General features: G+C 38.9%; 1 protein-coding gene and 1 long non-coding RNA gene across 4 annotated transcripts; one reads left to right on the forward strand and one right to left on the reverse strand.

The window, feature by feature from the left end:
* Positions 1-8,897: 8,897 nt before the first annotated feature.
* LOC112288424 (ATP synthase subunit O, mitochondrial) lies at positions 8,898-12,602 on the reverse strand. Of its 3 annotated transcripts, none has more exons than XR_012218485.2 (2): positions 11,121-12,404; positions 8,898-10,995 (listed from the first exon to the last, which is right to left on the reverse strand). XR_012218485.2 is itself a non-coding variant. In XM_024532580.3 (2 exons), exon 2 carries the CDS (start codon positions 12,024-12,026, stop codon positions 11,301-11,303), a length of 726 nt encoding a protein of 241 aa, XP_024388348.1. In that variant the 5' UTR covers positions 12,027-12,152; positions 12,443-12,602; the 3' UTR covers positions 8,898-11,300. The 3 variants fall into 3 exon arrangements, 1 of the variants encoding a protein (XP_024388348.1); XR_012218484.2 differs by having other exon boundaries at positions 8,898-11,020; XM_024532580.3 differs by adding an exon at positions 12,443-12,602 and having other exon boundaries at positions 8,898-12,152.
* Positions 12,442-13,563, forward strand: LOC149988151 (uncharacterized). The gene is made up of 3 exons (XR_016505529.1): positions 12,442-12,514; positions 12,908-13,058; positions 13,205-13,563. It is a non-coding gene; the product is annotated as an uncharacterized LOC149988151 (long non-coding RNA).
* The last annotated feature ends 1,152 nt before the right edge of the window (positions 13,564-14,715 follow it).

The following is a 14,715-nucleotide window of genomic DNA, read 5'->3' on the forward strand; positions in this document are numbered from 1 at the left end:
CCAATATTGACCTTTTGTGCTTTTATTAAGGAGCCCCATTTCCTTGTTCTATCTTGTTATTAACTTGGTGAATCTCTAGACTAAGAATCTACTTTGATTTATTGGTGCTTGAATTTTGATATTTTAAACAACTTCCAATCTGATGGCCTAGCTCCCCACAATAGAAGCATAATCCTTTCTATGATACTATTTGTTGTCATTGTGGTGTCAATAATCTTTGTAGGGCATCAATTTCTACTGGCATTGATTTTTGTGCCATAGTATTAGATAGCAACATAAAACTTCGTACTATAAGTCATACTCCAAAATTTCTAAAATCTATAGAATTGACCTTTTTTATAATTGTAATTGCCTCTTCAAATGTTTGTGGATTCTTTAGTTCTACCTCTTACTAGATTCGACATTTCAATCCTTATAGAAATCAATTCATCATCTTTGCCTTTAAAACATTATCAATTTAGAGATATAGGGACTTGAATTGAGAGACAAAATCTTGCACAAACCTAGATTGTGTAAGATTTACCAATTGATTGTATCTATCTTCTCTACATTGATGTACCAAAATTGATTCCTAAACTTGGTCTCAAATTCCTTTCAATTACAAAATCCACCTTGAACTCCATAGCTTTGAATTCAATGTTGCCATCAAATGGCTACCGCATTTTTTAAATAATTGGCTGCATATATAATTCTTTTAGTGGTATTTGTCCCAGATAGTTGGAAGTATTGTCACATGCTGAAGAGCTATTGGTATATATCTTCTTGCCTTGAAGTCTCAGAGTATGTACTAGGCTTACTCAATTTTAGTCTAGCAAATATTGGCTTCGTTATCCTAGAGGCTTCTATTTGCCTTTATAAGGTAGCTATTTGGCCTAGGAGGTGTATTATTTGAACCTCCATCTAAGATTGCTCTGTCATATCTCCCATGCTGCAACAACCTTATTCAACTCCACTATTATAATGCCTTCTCTCCTTCTAGCTAACTTCTTAAGATTAGCTCGAGATAACCTCAATACAGTATCTAGTGGAACCACAATAATTGACCTTGAACTAGATGGTGGCTATTGATATGCTACTAAAGAACTTAGAATTTTAATACTTGCTCATATATTAATGGAACAACATTGGATTATCTCAAAAATCTAAGACCCTTTTAATCCACAACGACATAAATTTTATCACAATATAGAACAAAGTAGACAATAAAAGAAAATAGAAAAAAACTGAAGAAGAAGATGAAAAACCAAACTTTACTAAGACAAAGGGTCATAAGCCATATGTGATAAGATGTCGAAATGGCCTTATGTTAGGGACATATTCCTTAGAATTTTCTAGAGAGAAGTTTCTAGAACCTTCTAGAAAACAAGCCTCTGGAACCTTCTAGAAGAGAAGCCTTTGGAACCTTTTAGAGAGAAGTTTCTAGAAGCTTCTAGAAAGGAAGTCTCTGGAACCTTCTAGAAGAGAAGTTTCTAGAAGCTTCTAGAAAAGAATCCCCTAGAACTTTCTAGAAGCTTCCTAGTTAATAGAAGTAGCTCGAGAAGCTTCCTAAGTAGGAGTATATATAGGGATCGAGGCTGAAGAGTTCTTCAGTCTCGACAACACATCTCTTGGAGTTCTAGCTCAGCTTTCTGGTGTTGTTCTTGTACTCATCTGTTTAATCTAGTTCTATCACTTCTTCTTGAACTTCTTGTTAGATTTCAAGTCTGTATTTTGTGTCCGTGATAATTTGTCGAGACCACACTAACTTGAGATATCAGAGCTAGTTCTTTCTTAGTAGAGTGTGGATTACCCCTCTACTTGAAGGTATACTAGTATTTTTTAGAGGTTGCGGATTATCCTCTTCTAAACTGATACTTCTTCTGTTACAATATTGGAGTCTTATTCTTCTTGGAGAGAGTGGATTACCCCTCTTCTTGAAATTCTTAAAGCGTTTTATAGGTTGTGGATTACCCTCCTATAAACCAATATTGCCTCTTATAGGGTCATTTTTGTCCTTCTTTTAGAATGGTCGGAGGTCAAAACATTAGTATGACAGAAAGTTCGGAGTCTAAATTAGATGCTATTATGAATGCCCTCGCTACGTTATCACAAAGAACTGCAGAGATTGAAGGAGTGGTGGCAAGGCTTCATAATGATGGAGTATCTGAGATAGCACAATCTAAACTACACCAGCATCAAATTTCGGCACTTGGAGAAACAACTTTACCTCAGGTTTGACAAGAACCACTAGTTCTACAACATAAGGAGCCTCGAGTTAGCCTTCCAGATAAGTTTGATGAAACACATTCCAAGTTTCGAGGATTCGTCAATCAAATCAGGTTGATAACAGTTTTACAGCCCGAATGATATCCAACGGAGGAGTCACGTGTTGGACTTGTTGGAACCTTACTTACGGGACAAGCTCTATCATGGTTTGCTCCTTTGTTTGAGAAACGATCATCCATATTAAACAACTTCGAAATCTTTTTGGAAGCATTTGCGGAAGCATTTGGTGAACATGATAAGGTTCGATGGGCTACAACAAAGATCCGGTCGCTATGACAAGGGATGCGTTCTACATCAGTCTATGCTTTGAATTTCACGCAATTAGTATGCGACATCAATTGGGATGAAGAAGCATTGATGAGTCAATTCTATTGGGGTTTAAGAGATGATGTGAAGAATTTGCTGTTAACTCTTCCTGATCCACGAATGCTCAATGAAGCCATTAGTCAAGCTGTGAAGTGCGATAATCGCCTATTCCAACGTCGCCAAGACCAACGCTCAAGACAACATACAATTTGCCATGCTCCAACTATGTCGGCAAGCGGTGTGAATTCGCATTTAGAGGTGGAAGACATGCAAATTGATGTGGTACGTATCAAATCTCTTACTACAGAAGAAAAAAAGCGACGTATGGAGGAAAATTTATACTTGTATTGCGGTGGAGAAGGCCACAAAGTCGAAAACTGCCCCAAAAAGCAAAATCGAGGCATAGTCAAGACTAGGGGAATATTTGTTCAGGAAAACGAGGATGCCCAGCCACAGTAGGAACCGTGCGGCTGGACAATGAAATATCCCAACAACAATCAGGTTCCTTTCTTTCTGCCCAACCTGCACTTTATTTTACAATCCCTCTGTTTATCGGCCCTCAAAAACTAAGAACCTTAGCACTACTAGACTCAGGAGCATCTGCTTGTTTTTTAGACGAAGAATTTGCAAAGCATCATAAGATCTCTTTAGTACAAAAATCAAAACCTGTTCATGTTGAGGTCATAGATGGGTGACCTTTATTGTCTGGTAGCATCACCCATGAATCAAAACCTATAGAAGTAACGTTTAAAGACCATAGTAGTCATATTATTTTTAATATTATTAGAACCCCATCAAATCCTATTATTTTTGGTCTTTCTTGGTTGGAAAAACATAATCCATTGATAGATTGGAGGTTGCGGAAGATGACTTTTTCGACAAAACCACCCAAGAAAAAACCTAGTAAAAAACCTCGAAAAAAGAAATCCTTATTTATTGGAGCAAGAGCGTTTATAAGATCATCTAAGGAAGGCACTCCATTTTTCATCTATGCGGCTCCAACTATCGAGGAGAAGATCTCAACAGCAAGTATACCGGAGCAATATAAAGTTTTTGAAGACGTGTTTCAAAAGAAGAACGCCGACATACTACCGGAACACCGACCATATGATTGCGCCATAGACTTGCAAGAAGGAGCACAACCACCTTTTGGCCCAATCTACAATCTATCGCAAACGGAGTTGGCAGAGTTACGAAAGTACATTGACGAGAATCTAGCCAAGAACTTCATTCGTCATTCAAAATCATCGACTGGAGCATCCATCTTATTTGTGAAGAAGAAAGATGGATCATTACGGATGTGTGTGGACTATCGAGGCCTCAACAAGGTAACAAAAAAAAATTGTTATCCATTACCCTTGATTTCTAGTCTCTTAGAACAACTTGGACGTGCGAAGATCTTTACAAAAATTGATCTAAGGGGAGCTTATAATCTCGTACGAATCAAGGAAGGAAATGAGTGGAAGACAGCATTCCGTACAAGGTATGGTCATTTTGAATATAATGTCATGCCTTTTGGTCTTACCAATGCTCCAGCGATTTTCCAACATATGATGAATGACATCTTTCGAGAACACCTCGACGATTTTCTTGTCATCTACTTGGACGATATTCTAATATTCTCTAAAACTGAGGAAGAGTATGAGAAGCATGTTCGTTTGGTCTTGGAGAAACTATGCAAGCGAGGACTATATGCCAAATTAGAAAAGTATTTATTTCACCAGACCTAGATGGAATTTTTGGGGTTCATTGCGACTACAGAAGGTTTGAAGATGGACCCCAAGAAAGTAGAAGCAACCATGTCTTAGAAGGTTCCGAAGACGGTTAGAGATGTACAATGCTTTCTTGGTTTTGCTAACTTCTATCGGATCTTCATCAAGAATTATTCTCAAGTTGCTGCTCCACTCACTCGATTAACATGCAAGGATAAGTTGGAATGGGGACCTTTGGCGGAGAAGGCGTTTCAAGATTTGAAGACAACATTTACTACAGCTCCAATTTTGGTACATCTAGACTTTACAAAGGCCTTCTATTTAGAAACTGATGCTTCAGATTTTGCTTTGAGAGCTGTGCTTTCACAAATGAGTGAAGATAAGAAGCTCCATCTAGTTGCATTCTATTCTCGGAAGTTCTCTGCTGCTGAAATCAATTATGAGATCCACGATAAGAAACTTCTTGCTATAGTGGATTCTTTCAAAGAATGGCGTCACTTTCTTGAAGGAGCTGCACATCCAGTAACCGTATATACGGATCACAAGAATTTGGAGTATTTCATGACGGCTCGAGTTTTAAATTGGCGTCAAGCTCGGTGGAATATGTCGCTATCTAGATTCGATTTTGTTATCACTTATCGACCTGGAAGGCAGCAAGGACTATCCGATGCTTTATCAAGGAGATTGTATCTTGCACCAAAGGCTGGAGAAGCAGCGTTTGATCAACAATGTACAACGTTATTGAAGCCAGAGAGATTTCAACTTTGTGCTACTATTGTATCATTTGATGCTGACTTCTTAAAACAGGTACGTGCTATGACCATTAAAGATTCAGTAGCCATTGATATCAAGCAACGTACCAATGACGACAAGTTCAAGGTGGAGGGAGATCTTTTATATTTTGAAGAGCGATTGTACATTCCAAAAAGGACTAGCACGACTCCGAGTTCTTCAATCTTGCCATGATTTTCCAACTGCGGGACATTTTGGATTCAACAAGACCTTGGAGCTTATTTCCTGAGATTTTTGGTGGACCTAAATGTGGAAGGATGTGAAAGATTTTGTCCTCTCTTGTGACATCTGTTCAAGATCTAAGAATCCTCGGCATCACCCTTATGGACTTCTACAGCCATTGTCAATTCCACATCGACCATGGTCTTCAATTTCTATGGACTTCATCACGGATTTGCCATCATCAAACTCATTTGACAACATCTTTGTCATGGTAGATCGGCTTACAAAGATGGCACACTTTGTTCCTTGTAAGAAGACATCGTCTAGTGAAGTCACAGCAAGACTCTTTCTCGATAATGTGTATCGATATCATGGACTACCAGATGATATCATATCAGATCGAGGTACCCAATTCGTGTCAAAGTTTTGGAGATCTCTCTTTGGGATATTGAAGGTGGATATCAAGCTTTCTTCAGCTTTTCATCCTCAAACTGATGGCCAAACGAAACGGGTGAACCAAGTCTTGGAGCAGTACTTACGATGCAGCATCAACTATCAGCAAGACGATTGGACTGCATATCTACCGCTAGCCGAGTTTGCATATAACAACACCCTCCATGTGTCGACTCAACAAACACCATTCTTTTCCAACTATGGGTATCATCCGAAGCTTGATTTATTGAGTCCGTCAACAAATAACAATCCAACAGCTGAAGGATTTGCGAAGCAACTATCAGAGCTTCAAACTATGTTGAAGCTTCAATTACAATCCGCTCAAGAATCCTATAAGACGTCTGTAGATAGATTTCGGAATCCAGCACCTACTTTCAAAGTTGGAGACAAAGCTTGGCTTCTTCGACGAAATATCAAGACCAAGCGACCATGTGATAAGTTGGACTATCGAAGATTGGGACCATTTATCATCCAGAAGCAAATTAATCCAGTGGCATACCGGCTGAAGTTACCGGCTTCTATGAAGGTACATCCAGTCTTTCCTGTTTCTCTGTTGGAACCTTATCGAGAGTCATCTTTTCCTGGAAGAGTGCAATGTCCGCCACCTAGTATTGAAATCGAGAACCACGAAGAATACGAGGTTGAAAAGGTATTGGATTCACGGCGAAGGTGGGGAAAGTTAGAATATCTTGTTCATTGGTGCGGCTATGACATTAATGAGCGAACGTGGGAGCCAGCTGAAAATCTTGCGTATGCGCCACAAAAGGTATAGGAGTTTCATAGCAGAAGTTATGCGACAGATCTTCATTTTCTTGCGTTGGTACTGATCAACAACATTGCTTCTAAGAGACCTCGAAGCTAAAAGAGGGGATGATGTTAGGGACATATTCCTTAGAACTTTCTAGAAAGAAGTTTCTAGAACCTTCTAGAAAACAAGCCTCTGGAACCTTCTAGAAGAGAAGCCTCTGGAACATTTTAGAGAGAAGTTTCTAAAAGCTTCTAGAAAGGAAGTCTCTGGAACCTTCTAGAAGAGAAGTTTCTAGAAGCTTCTAGAAAGGAATCCCCTGGAACTTTCTAGAAGCTTCCTAGTTAATAGAAGTAGCTCGAGAAGCTTCTTAAGTAGGAGTATATATAGGGATTGAGGCTGAAGAGTTCTTCAGTCTCGACAACACATCTCTTGGAGTTCTAGCTCAGCTTTCTGGTATTGTTCTTGTACTCATCTGTTTAATCTAGTTCTATCACTTCTTCTTGAACTTCTTGTTATATTTCAAGTCTGTATTTTGTGTCCGTGACACCTTAGCTTACCCTTTTTATATTTTATCCAATCAACTTAGATTTTTTTTAGAATATTCTTATTGAAAGATTCTATCTAAATAATTACCTTAAGATCTTTTTAGAATGTTCTATGGTGGATTCTATATAGTCTATTAACCTAGCTTCAATTCTAAAAACTTCTACAAAATTTTCAAACATGGTTCCAACTATCTATCCCTATGCATTAACAATAGAAATATCTTATCTATATTCCTTTACAGAATCATTGGAAGAAATTTTTGATTTAAACTTTATTTTTATTTTGACTATAATTTGGTTTGTACTTGACATCTTTACACCTTTTTATTTTATACTTTGATTTTTCTTTTTTCTTATATTCCTACCATTTTTGCTTTAGTTATATCTAAGATATCTGATCTACTTAATAGAAATTGACTTTGTAAATATTTTATCTTATTTTGAAGATAAAAAGAACTTTGAGAGTATTTATGGTAAATATAGCATCACCATAATTAGTAATTATCTAAAGATAAAGACAAAAAGCTTGATTATGCTCAAATATATAATCAAAAATCTAAGCAATTAATGACTTAATCTTGAATATAAGACTATAAGATGCCATCTTTAAACTCATAAGAAGAAACTTATTAAACTCTTCAAAAACTTGTAGAAGATTGGCTATAGTATTACTAAGATTGAAAATAATAAGAGAGTGTATATTATTGAGCAAAAATTCAACAAAGTATAAGCTATTTCAAGAGGATGAAAAAATTATTTTAAGAAGATACAACCATAAAGCCAATACAAGTTTTGGACTCCTTGGTTTCTTTTGGCAATGTGATTGGCTTACTTGAAGAGCTTCAAGAATCCAACAACAATGAATTTGAAGTGGAAGATAGGAATTTAAAGTTCTCTTATACTAAATATTTTTTAAGATACTTGTATAATAAAAGTATTATTATAGATAGTAGAGTTGTGGAAAGAATCAAGGTAGCAAAAGTGATAAGCAATGACTTATTAGTCATTGTTGTAAACAACCTTAAAAGATATCAAGTATTTTTACTTGCAATTAAAGTAAATAGCAACATTGATAATTGCTTTCTGGCGAAGAGATAAAGTTATTTCATCTACAAAGTCAACACAACTTAAAAAGCCTTCTATTTCTATTATCTTTGAGATTTCCTTTCTTCTCTTAGTATCCAACCAATATATACCAATACATTAAAATAAATTATCATAGAGTATTTGGAGGTATTCAATATGGAAGTTTGTAAAAGACTTATATTGTCATAAAAAACTAGTGCATAAATAAAGATATTGTAATATTAGCTTTATGGTTTATTTTCTATCTACTTTTAAAATGCTGATTTTCCACAAATATTATCTAAAATCACTAAATTTTAATTTAAACTACATCAGTACATATGTGAACTAGTAATTTATTATAATATAAAATCAACATCGTTTATCCAATGTGATTTAAAAGAAAATAATTGAATAGATTGGCAAAACTATATCATTGAATATTTGTTATACTTGTACATCAGAAAATATCTATATTTACGAAAACATATTTCAAGAATGAAATATTAAAATAATTATTTTTACAATATGTTTAAAAATGATGGTTAAATAGAACAATAAAAAACATGTTTATGCATTGTCTGTGCTGGAATGTCAGCTATGATTGTAATGATTGGATATACCTAACAGCATCAATCGTATTTTAATATAAAAGTTACAACTAAAGATAAATATTGTGTGAATATTTAACTGGAATTAGAATTGTGAAGTATTTTAGGAATTCTAATCTAAGGGTGCTCCTTCAAACTATGTATCAGACAAATTACTACTTCAATGCCATGCATCTGTGGTGCTAATGGAATGCATAGGTAATTTAGGCTCATGCAACAAGAACTGTTTGTTTCCAGGTTTTGTTAGCACAAAACGGAATATTAAATATTATTATGAATTAAACAGAATAGTGCTAATCGAGTCATAAAACACTACATACTAGTGTAGATAATAGTCAGGAAATGTACGAGGCACTTTAGTGACACCAGGAAGCAAGAAAAAGGAAATGAAATGAGGAGGAAGGCAGGCAGACACACAGAGAACTGTGGAGGCACGTTCGCAAAGGAATTAACTACTCAGTAGAAAGGATGCACAATGAGACACAGAGAAAGAGATACACATACCCCCACACACACTGAGAGTTAGAGAGTTAGGGAGAGAGAGCGAGAGTGAGTGAGAGAGACAAAGAGGAGAAGTGAAGACCAAGGAGCAAGCAGGTGATGGTGATGCCGAGAGGAGAGAGCGGTGGTGGGGACTTGCTGGTTCAGCACCAGGACCAGCAGCTGCATCTCCCCAGGGTCTCGATATGTCTGCAGAGGGATAACCCCCCGGGGGGAAAATTGGGACGGGGTAGAGACTCACACATACACAGCGAGAGAGAGCGAGAGAGAGCGAGAGAGACAGAGGTAAATGACACTCAAGTTTCAAGGTTACACAAGGTATCACTCAAGCGCATCTATACCACAATCAATAAAAGGAAGCAAGCAATCTATATGTATCACTATCGACTCACGAATGCTGGCTCTGCAGTGCTCACAACACAGCGTGACTCCCTTTTACTGATTGCGGCATGGATACGGCCAAGGATTCAACACACTCCATCTAATTGACTTGAACAAGCACCACTGATCTGAGAGGCAAACATAACGAGAAGCGGGAGATTTATGCTGTTCACATGAAGCGGGGGCACCGATAAGTGCCATAATTGGATTACGTCGCTCGTCCACACGCTGCAATGCTCCGAGTCTCCGTGTTGATGCACATTTCATCTGTAGAGAAGCATATCGGTAAGCCCTTTTCCTCTCAATCACGCTTCTGCCATCTGGCTAAGGTACCCAAATTCTCTGTAGCACCCAATTTCATATTCAATTAAGCGCATTGGCACCACTTACCAATCTTCAACAGCACCAACGCACAAGAGAGGCTGTTACAACTGACATGTTGGTTCACAAAAGCCGAAGAATCAGGACGCATGAGCATATCCAAGCAGGACATTCCTTGCTGTGTCTAGTTTCGTGTTGTGGGACAGCCACGTTATTCGCTCCATGTTTTCTTGTCCAAGTTTTAATGTGCCAGCGACTTCCTCCATTGTTGGATAGTCTACTTTTACTATATATTGTTTAATGTGGCCTCCATCAATGCTCCCTACCATCAACGTGATTATGCAGTGTCCATTCAGTTATAGCACTACATCTGTGATTGAATTGTATCTTGTTTACGTATTATCTTTCAGCATCTCTTAAGATTCTTCCTAAATACCTTTTCCAGATCTGGGCTGAAGGATTTTTTTTTTCCCCCTCTCAGACTAGTTTCTTGCAATGATCGAAACTGTTTATTACTGTGAACTAGGAAAAAAGTACGTTATGTCACTGAATATCCAAATTATTTTCATGTCTTCCATTTCAAGACTTTCAGTTTGTGCATGCTGGTGCCGATCAGGACCCCACCTGCGTGGTTCCTTCTCCAAGGCACCATTCAACACTCGTGATCCCAAATTATTCTTCATGTCCTTCACCAGCTTCGGCCATCTCCCCGCTTGCGTCGAACTTTCACTCCTGGTTTTCCTTTTTCTTAACCGATTCTACTCAATCCTGCTAGATCACTCTTTAATAACTTTCTGTATCCCAACCTTTCAGGGCATTTCACAACTGACCGAACTCTACTCTCCAAGTTAAAGACTGAATTACAACCTGGAAGAGGATCATTACAAGCCACAGGACACTCACTTTTCACATGTGATGGAGAGACTAAAGTTGATAAATAATATCCAGAAAATATAAAGATTTTGAGAATTTCAAATAGTTCAAAATGGGAAAATAACAAAAAAATTTAAAGAAATAGCAGTAGAACGGAAAGAGAAACGACCATTCTCTGGCGCTACAGAATTTATCCAGCTGTTCAGCCAAGGCAATAAAATTCCGATACATGTTGCCAGCTCTCTGCCATCCGTGAAAGACTGAAAGATACTGTTAACCGAATACCTGAAACGACCAGGTCCATGCGAATTAAACTTGATGTAGTCAATTTACAATTTTTGTCGCTGAGGAATTTGACTGAAAATTAGAGGTACACTGCGCTTACTATTTATCATGATCAGAAGGCGACGACCGTGGCTGCCGTCCATGAACTGGCCCAGAATTTGAAACCAATAATTTCACTATTCATCGATATCGTCACAAATGATCTTGACTAGAGAGAGAGCGAGAGCTTCATGAGATCGAAGCAGGGATGCATACAGAGAGAAAGAGTTCATCGAATCTCTTAAATGGCCTGAGCTAGAACTTTCTCCATCTGCGTGATTTTTCTTGCAATGGAAAGATCGATGTGCTTGTCTCCAATAGCAACCACAATGCCGCCAATAATACTCCTGTCGACTCTCTGCGTAATTTCGACATTCTGACCTTTCTCAACATTTCCTTTCATTGCCTTCTTGATCTCCTCTAAGTCGGTTTCACTGAGCTCCATCGCCGTTGTCACGTACACCTCTACCTTTCCTTTGTGCGCATTCAACAGCTCGTTATAACATTTGAAAATTTTTGGTACCCAGTTGAGCCTCCCATTCTCCGCAAGCAAATTCATGAAATTCTTCGTGACGCCGTGAAAGTTTGTCGCCTTGAACACCGCCTCGACGGTCGCTACCCTGGATGCTTTGGATATCGATGGGTCTTTCATGAACTCGGCGAACAAAGTGCCAGGCATGCCGGCGACTCCGGTGACTTGCATTAAGTCGGCCTTTATGGTGTCCAATGCTTTTCCTCGCACTGCGACTACGTACAAAGCGCTCGCATACTTCCCAGCTACACCAAACATGGGCAGCAGCACCTCGATGTGCTTTTCCTTCCCAGCACCACCGCTTTCGCATGCATCCCCCCCCCAGGTTTTATTATCCTTAGCCATTCCCCGCAACCCTAACGGTACAGCTGGAAGCCGTATCTTCCTCTCCGCTAACCAACATAACCTCCCGAAAATTGGCATTGCCTTCCTCATCGTTTCAGCCTCGGCAACGCAACCCACAATCAACACTCACACCCAATGCTCCTGCGATATTTCCCACTAATGCAAGGTCTTTCCGTTGCTTTCTTTGACAGTGCACATACGGTACCTGAAATTCTGCTGCAGGAATGACAAAGACGCCAAATTCCACAATTTGAGTTTCGTTTCTTGGTGATTTGTTAAAAGCTAGCTTGTTTACTGTTGCAGTTGCAATCATGAAGGTACACCTTAGAACATGATTATTTTAAGTGCCCTTAACAAAGTCCTTACTAATGACTACCAAGGAACTGCCACGTTTTGCTTCCTGAAATATCCAATTGGCAGCACAGCCACAGCTGGCTTTCTTCTCCGGCCAATGCGACGCATTTCAAGTTGTGTTCTCTCGATAGACATCTGTTGTTGGGTCTCACCTGGTTGGAAGTGATCGTACTAATTTGGGCAGCGCTCAGAGTGTGGAAGCGTGATTTCGCAAGGGCTCGCAGGTAATTTTATGATCACCATCTGCAGGAGTAGACTTGAGGCAATGAGTTATTTGGTCATGAATGAAACAGAGAAAGTTTTTGTGATCGTGGGTTAGATTAGCTCTAAAATTATATCGTGTTCGGGTTGTGATTGTGAAGTTGATGATGATTCCTGAGGTTGATAATTAAGGGCCTAGACCACACAAGTTGAGAGTGCAACTCTTCGCCGAATGGTCAAATATAAGACTTCGGTCAATAATTGAGAGTACTGGGTCTTGAGCCTGCCTGAATTCCCTTTCAGATGTCGGATGTCGTGCGTTGTGTGCATATCAAAGTAGAAGAGCATTCTGTAGACTTCGTTCTTGCGCACCGCAACCTTGGTTTTACAGCAGTTCTCTTGCCTTGTCCCTGCAGTCGACGATCTACGGACTAGAGACTACTTTTGGCTTAGGGGGTTCTCCAACAGTATTTTTTTTTCCATGGATGAATCAGATGTGGAAATTACGTCGCTTGGTCCTATTCCCCCGATGGATACCGCGACCGAAGTGATGAAAGCCTCCAAGAGGTAAGAGACTGTATGGACATCTGGAACAACTGAATCAAAACTGATTTGAAAATTTGAGTTCACAAGACTTAGGTATTCAGCTTTTCGATTCCAACTATATCTAGAGCTTCACACTTCGGCTCTGGTGAGCTGGGTGAATTTTGCAGGAGAATTTGTGAGCACGTGGTGGTGATGCGATTGAAGGAGGATGTTGACAGGCAACAAGAGGCTGAAATGCTTGATGTGCTGTGGTCGTTGCAGTTCCACTTTGATAGTATTGTCTTTCTCTCTACAGGTGAAATACTTTTAACGGTTGATAAATTTACAACAGCCTCATGAGTTAAGTCCTTCCATCTTGGTTAGGTGTGAAGATTTAATCTGCAGTGGTCTATACTGCAAAAAAGTTCTCATTTGGGAATTCCTTGTCTGAGAATTGGATTTTGAAGCGTTTTCAAACTTGCAAGGAGGCTTATTAAAGGGAAAGAGGGTTTGACCCATGCACTTCACATTCGATTTGAGAGCAAAGAAGCGTTGGTTACTTACTTGAATCATCCCATCCTGAAGGAAACAAATATCCACCTTCAATATCTCAAAGAAAGATCTCTAGAACTTTGATACGAATTAGGTTCCTTGATCCTACATGATATCATCTGGTAAACTAAGATATCGATAGACACTATCTAGTAAGAGCCTTGCTATGTCTTTGCTTAACGATATTTTCTTGCAAGGAACAAATTGTGCCATCTTTGTAAGCCGATCTACCACAACAAAGATGCTGTCAAATGAATTCGATGGCGGCAGGTCTGTAATGAAGTCCATGGAAACTGAAGATCATGGCCAACGTGGAATAGGCAATGGCTCAAGAAGACCATAAGGACGATGCCGAGGGTTCTTGGATCTTGAACAAATGTCACAGAAGAAGACAAAATCCTTCACATCCTTCCACATTTGGAACCACCAAAAATCTCGGGAAATAAGTTTCAAGTTCTTATTGAATCCAAAATGTCTCGCAGCTCGAAAGTCGTGTTGAGATTAGAGAACTCGGAGTGGTGCTGGTCCCTTTGGAATATACAACCGCTCATCAAAGTATAAAAGATCTCCTTCCACCTTGAACTTGTCATTATTGATACGTTGCATGATATCAAGGGCTACAGAATCTCCAATAGTCGCAGTACGTACTTGGTTGAGGAAGTGAGCATCAATTAGTACTATAGTAGAGTAAAGCCTGAATTGTTTCGACTTCAACAATGTTGTACACTGTTGATCAAACGCTGCTTCTCTAGCCTTTGGCGCTAGATACGATCTTTTTGATAATGCATCGGATAGTCCTTGTTGCTTCTCAGGCCGATAAGTAATAACAAAGTCAAACCTGGATAGCAACATATTCCATCGAGCTTAACGATAATTCAGAACCCGAGTCAATATGAAGTACTCTAAATTCTTGTGATCCATGTATACGGTCATCGGATGTGCAGCTCCTTCGAGAAAGTGATGCCACTCTTGAAAAGAATCCACTATCGCAAGAAGTTCTTTATCATAGATTTCATAGTTGATCTTGGTAGCAGAAAACTTCTAAGAGTAGAACACAACTGGATGAAGCTTCTTCTCTGCGCCTATCGATGAAAGTACAGCTCCCATAGCAAAATCTGAAGCATCAGTCTCTAAATAGAAGGCCTTT

This window comes from Physcomitrium patens, chromosome 11, assembly GCF_059467195.1.
Source record: "Physcomitrium patens ecotype Gransden chromosome 11, ASM5946719v1, whole genome shotgun sequence".
In the NCBI taxonomy this organism is placed as follows: Eukaryota; Viridiplantae; Streptophyta; class Bryopsida; order Funariales; family Funariaceae; genus Physcomitrium; species Physcomitrium patens.

Coding starts and splice junctions, on each gene's coding strand:
- LOC112288424 (XM_024532580.3), bottom strand. CDS start 12,026: ATGAGGAAGGCAATGCCAATTTTCGGGAGGTTATGTTGGTTAGCGGAG.